Source organism: Enhydra lutris, unplaced genomic scaffold, assembly GCF_002288905.1.
Source record: "Enhydra lutris kenyoni isolate GAN:26980312 unplaced genomic scaffold, ASM228890v2 scaffoldscaffold30, whole genome shotgun sequence".
Lineage (NCBI taxonomy): Eukaryota > Metazoa > Chordata > Mammalia > Carnivora > Mustelidae > Enhydra > Enhydra lutris.
Genome location: NW_019154114.1, coordinates 3,777,972 through 3,784,171, shown reverse-complemented (window position 1 = coordinate 3,784,171; position 6,200 = coordinate 3,777,972). Strand labels below are relative to the sequence as shown.

Below are 6,200 nucleotides of genomic sequence, written 5' to 3'. Positions count from 1 at the left end.
AAACCATAAGTGACTCTTAATCTCACAAAACAAACTGAGGGTTGATGGGGGAAGGGGGGTTGGGGGGGTGGGATTATGGACATTGGGGAGGGTATGTGCTATGGTGAGTGCTGTGAAGTGTGTAAACCTGGCGATTCACAGACCTGTACCCCTGGGGATAAAAATATATTATATGTTTATAAAAAATAAAATTTAAAAAAAATGCTATCATCTTTATGATAGCGGTTCTTCAGATCTGTGAATGTGATATACTTTTCAATTCTAGGTAGAGTTTTCTATCAATAAGTTATGATCTCTGTGTAAAGTCTTACACATCTTTGAACAGGTTTATTCTAAGATTCTTCTAGTTTCTGTTGCTGTTTTAAATGGTTACTGTGAAAAGTCAGATTTTCTCCTTGTTCATTGCTCATATTCAGAAACGATACTGTGTTTGTCTCTGGTTGCCCTGTGGCACTCAAACAGTTCTGGAAATTTCACTGTAGATACTCTTAGATTTTTCTATGTAGAGAATCATATTATCTGTGAATGATGCTAGTTTTTTTTTTACCCCTTCTCTATTCATACACTTTTTGTTTTTCTTGTTACATTGGGACTAATTTAAGATCTCCAGCACAGTAATGTACAGGATGGGGGACTGTAGGCATTGCTAAGGAAATGCTTCTAAAGTCTGACCATGAAATGCACTGGTTATTGTCTGTTTGGGTAGGTACTTATTATTAAGATAAGGAGGTTCTCTTTTAAAGTAGTTTGCTAAGAGTTTTCTAAAAATTAGTATTTAATATTACTAGCTTTCCTGAAGCTTGTGAGTTGACATGGTTTTCTTCTTTATATACAAGATTTTAAATTAATAGAATTTTGCAGACTAAACCATCTTTGCATTCCTGACCCATACCCTGCTTGATCATGATGTATTGCTTGCTTATACATTGCTTGCTTCAGTTTGCTTGTATTTTTTTTCAGTTTGTTTATATTTTATTGAGGATTTGTATAACCACATTCAGATAAGCCAAGCATATATACTTTAATTTCCTTATAGGTCTGCTTTTAAGGTCAAAAGCCTACTAGATAATACAACATATTATCAAGCCTTTAAAAAAAGAAGAAAAAAAAAGGGACCGATCAATGAAACCAAACGTGAAATCTAGAAATAAACCCTGCATTTGGGATTTTAACATTTAACAAAAATGCCAGTTAAAATCAGTGGGAAGGGTCGCCTGGGTGGCTCAGTCAGTTAAGCATCTGTCTCTGGCTCAGGTCATGATCCCAGGGTCCCCCAGGGAACCGTGTTGGGCTCCTTGCTTATTGGGGAGGCTCTTTCTACCCCGTTCCTTTTGCCCCTCCCCCACTTATGTTCTCTCTCATTCTCTCACACATGCTCTCTCTCTCTCTCTCAAATAAATAAAATCTTAAAGTCAGTGGTGAAAAGATATACTATTTAGTAAATGAATAAATTGAGTGATAGGGTAGAACAACTGGACAATCATCAGGATATAAAGCTAGAAGGGCACCTCGGTGGTTTAGTTGGTTAATCTGACTTTATTTCAGCTCAGGTCATGATCTTGGGCTTGTGAGATTGAGCCCCACATCAGGCTCTGTACTGAGTGTGGAGCCTGCTTAAGATTTTCTCTCTCTCTCTCCCTTTGCCCCCCCACCACACCCACCCCCTGCTCATGTGCACACCCTGTCTCTCTTAAAGGAAAAAAAAAAAGATATAAAGCTGAAGTCATCATTCACACCATATACCAAAATGACTCCAAATTAGTTTTTTAAAAGATTTTATTTGAGAGAGAGAGAATGAGACAGAGAGAATGGGGGTGGGGGGGTCAGAAGCAGACTCCCTGATGAGCAGGGAGCCTGATGTGGGGCTTGATCCCAGCACCCCGGGATCATGACCTGAGTTGAAGGCAGTTGCTTAACCAACTGAGCCACCCAGGCTCCCAAAATAACTCCAAATTCACCAAAAGATTTAAGTGTAAAAAGGGAAACAAGTGCCAAATGAAAACATGGATGAATTTTTTATAACTTGTTTTTCTATTTCTTTTTGAGTCAATTTTCTATTATATTTTTTCTAGGAAATTAACAATTATCTAAACTTTCCAATTTATTGGCATAAAAGTCCACATTTTCCCTGTAATCTTTAAAAATGTCTTTTTGAACTTTTTGTTTTATTTTTTTGTTTTTGGTTTTGTTTTTTTTTAAAGATTTTATTTATTTATTTGACAGAGAGAGATCACAAGTAGATGGAGAGGCAGGCAGAGAGAGAGGAAGGGAAGCAGGCTCCCTGCTGAGCAGAGGGAAATCTAGTGTGTTCCCCAAACATATGAAGATTGAGTATTTATGTAGTATTCACAGATACTATCTGTAGAATGTCCCTAAACTATTCAAATTCAAATCTATAGAAGTAGAAAAGAAGACTGAAAATAGTTGTAAGAAGGTACCAAAACAAAATAAGACACTGGAATTAAGAAGGCAATGCCAAAGATAAGAGCTAAAATTAATGAAATAGGATACAAAGATCCACAGTATGGACCAACAAAACAAAATATCTAGTTCTTTGAAAAAGTCATAAAATTGGGGTGCCTGGGTGGCTCAGTCGTTAAGCATTTGCTTTCAGCTCAGGTCATGATCCCAGGTTCCCAGGATTGGGTTCATCAGGATCCCTGCTCCAGGGGGAGTCTGCTTCTCCTTCTCCCTCTGCCCCTCCCCACTGCTTGTGCTCAAGCTCTCTCTCTCTCAAATAAATAAAATCTTTAAAACAAAAAGATTGGGGTGCCTGGGTGGCTCAGTGGATTAAAGCCTCTGCCTTCAGCTCAGGTCATGATCCCAGGGTCCTGGGATCTAGCCCCACATCGGGCTCTCTGCTCAGCGGGGAGCCTGCTTCCCCTTCTCGCTCTGCCTGCCTCTCTGCCTACTTGTGATCTCTCTGTCTAATAAATAAATAAAATCTTTTTTTTTAATAAAATCTTTTTTTTTAAAGATATTTTTTATTTATTTGACAGAGAGGTGGGGGGGTCACAAGTAGGCAGAGAAACAGTCAGAGAGAGAGGAGGAAGCAGGCTCCCCGCCGAGCAGAGAGCCCGACGCGGGGCCCGATCCCAGGACCCCGGGATCATGACCTGAGCCAAAGGCAGAGGCTTTAACCCACTGAGCCACCCAGGTGCCCCAATAAATAAAATCTTAATAAATAAATAAATAAATGTGGCGCCTGGGTGGCTCAGTGGGTTAAAGCCTCTGCCTTTGGCTCAGGTCATGATCCCGGGGTCCTGGGATCGATCCCCACATCGGGCTCTCTGCTCAACGGGGAGCCTGCTTCCCCTTCTCTCTCTGCCTGCCTCTCTGCCTCCTTGTGATCTCTCTCTCTCTGTCAAATAAATAAATAAAATCTTTAAAAAAAATAGTCATTAAATCTGGAGAGTTCGTAGGCATTTTCACATCGAGTATTTCTCCTCCTCCATTCTTTTGAGTCTCTTTTTCTGGGATTCCTATTAGGCTTATGATGGACTTTCTCATTCCATTTTCTTTATCTCAACTTCTCTCATATTTTTTCTCTTTATCTCTCAGTGCCATAATCTGGGTAATTTCCCTGTATCATTTGGTTTGCTAATTCTCCAGCTTTGTTTGATATGCTTTATAACCTATTTATTGACATTTCATTTCAATAACTGTATGTTTTAATTCTAGATATTATATTTTATACTTTTAAAAAAGTATATTCTGTCCTCGGAATGTCTTATTCTGCTCTTAGGGCTCTGTTTATGTCTTTAATTATTTTAAGTATATTTCTTACTATTTACAGACAGCTCTTCTATTCATCTCATATTCTCAGAGTTCTAATCCTCTCTTTTGGTGTGTTTGCTGATTCTCAATTCTTGGACATGGGAATGTTAAAACTCGGGTGTTTTGTAGTTTTGGATTGTGAGTTTGTTTTTGAAAAGCCTTTCCCCCCCATCCCAACCTGTCCTGTGGGAACCTCTTTATGCTCTGCTGTCAGCAGTCCCAGGGACATCACCAGAACATCATTAAGTTAGGATCAGTTTTTATGCTAACTCCCAGGTACAGATAGGCTGCATAAAGATGAAGGGTGAAAGTAGTAAAAATTCAAACCAGCGAAAGGTGTCTTCTCTCCCTGTCTTTTCCTTGTCTTTGCAGGGTGCTGGCTTATGCAGGGGTCTCAGTTCTAACTCCCCATTTTGCTTGAGACCAAGGCTTCTCCTCCTCTAACTCCTGCTTCCTGGGGCAAAACTTCAGGGCCCGTCCCACCCACATGCCAGTGCTGAGTCATCGCCACCCCTGTTTTTCCTTTCTGGCACTCATGTGTTTCCTTTTTTTCCCTACTGGCTCAACCATTCAGCCTCAGCAGTTGTGTTTACATTTTTTGTAGTAGTTTTAGGTAGGTACAGGAGGAGGATTTTCAGGGGTTATTGATTTTTCATTTTGCTGAGACCGTTTCATTTGTAAGGCAAGTAAAACCCTGAGTTTAGTGGGCTGGAGGCATGCTATGAATGTGCAGTGAGATGGGAGTTCAGTGGGTGTGCTCTGTGGCGACACATGTGATGGCCAGGGTTTCAAGTCCCTAAGTTCTCAGGCACAGCATCAAGCACTTTGCATTTATTTCTCAGGCATAATCCCATGAGAGGTTATTACTGTCCTCATGTTATAGAGGAAGGAAACAGAGGCCACAAGTGGTTGGGTAACTTACCCAGCTCCTGTTCCAATGGATGACTGCTTTGGGCTTAAGTCATTTTTTTTTTCTTTTTCTTTTCTTTTCTTTTTTTTTTTTTTTTTTTTGAGAGAGAGAGAGAGAGAGAGAGAGAGAGAGAGAGAGAACATGTGCATGGAGGAGGGACAGAGGGAGAAGGAGAGAGAGAATCTTAAGCAAGCTCCAGGCCCAGTGCGGAGCACTATAGGGGCTCGATCTCACAACACTGAAGTCATGACCTGACCCCAAATCAAGAGTCAGATGCTTAACCGACTGAGCCATCTAGATGCCCCTATGCTTAACATCCTTTACAGGGATAGTCCCTGGAGTTCTAAGACTGCTTTAGAAGGGATTTCTTTAAATTTCTCATTTTATTTTACTGATTTATTGGAAGACTGGTTTTCTTCTTTGAATTCTGGGGATGGGGTACCTTCTGGAGTGATCTCCCCACTCAAGTGTGAGCTGGCATGGAGGCCCACCCCCACAACCCCGAAGCTGGGCTCTTTGACTTTCCTACCCAACTTCAGCTGCCCCTACCCTGGTCCCATGGCAGGTACTGAGGCCATGCCCTGGACACCGATGGGGCAGGTGGCACATGTCTCTCTGTTCAGTCACTTTCAGGTACCAAGACCCACGCGTGAACGCTCCCCAGCCTCAGGCGCTCCCCATCTCCTTTCACTTACAGAAATGGGCCACAGGATGAAGGGCATGTATCTGTTGATGGCGAAGGTGTAGATAATGAAGAAGAAGCAGAAGACGGACAACTCCATGGTGATGATGAGTGTCAGGAGAGGGTGCACGGTGGTGTCCGTGAACATAACCATTGCAGCTATGAGGCAGCCCTGCTGGGAGACACGCACCTGAGCTCTGGCAGAGGGTTCTCACCGGCTCTACAGCTCTTCCGGAGCCCCTCTGCAGCCTGCTCCTTCTCTCTCTTCCCACCATCGCCTCCCTCCCCACCACTGGGGTACCAGACCAACTTACCAAGCTCAGGATCTTGACCTCAGCGTGCCCCATAACCCAGAACTCTTTATTGCTGTCCTTGAATTCCCACTTGTAGCGGCGACAGCCCTTCCTCATGCCCACCTCATCCTGGGGCTGCACCGACTTTTCCTTTTTCTCGGGCTCCTTGTCTTTCTTGTCTTCGGGTTGGGGGTCCCCCGGAGGGGGCGCGGCTTCGGGTGCCGGGGCTGCTGCTTTGCCCTTTTTGCCTTTGTCAGCCATCTTTGCGTGGGAGTTCTTAACTTCTCACCGCCTACCCGATCCCTCCCGCTGTCCCCCGACAGGCCTGGCCTCTGAGCGAGCCTGGTGCCCACCGACCTGCTCAGAGGTCCCGCTCAGCCAACGGCCAGGACTGGCGAACGCCAACGCCTGGCGCTCCCCCGCGCGCCGCGTCTCCCTGCGCCGCATCACCTGGCTCCGCGCCACCGCTGCCCGGTCGCACCGCGAGGACCCCAGTGGGTGCCAGCCGACTGCCTCCAGGGTTGCCCACCTCCATGCG

The 6,200-nt window shown here is 44.0% G+C and overlaps 1 protein-coding gene across 1 annotated transcript in view; it reads right to left on the bottom strand.

The window, feature by feature from the left end:
- Positions 1-5,923, bottom strand: part of LOC111152737 (CKLF like MARVEL transmembrane domain containing 2) — an 11,830-nt gene extending 5,907 nt beyond the window's left edge. The window contains exons 1-2 of the mRNA XM_022511333.1: positions 5,684-5,923; positions 5,383-5,541 (exon numbers count right to left, since the gene is read on the bottom strand). Of these exons, the coding sequence (XP_022367041.1) occupies positions 5,383-5,541; positions 5,684-5,923 (399 nt within the window). The remainder of the gene's footprint in view (positions 1-5,382; positions 5,542-5,683) is intronic.
- Positions 5,924-6,200: the final 277 nt, after the last annotated feature.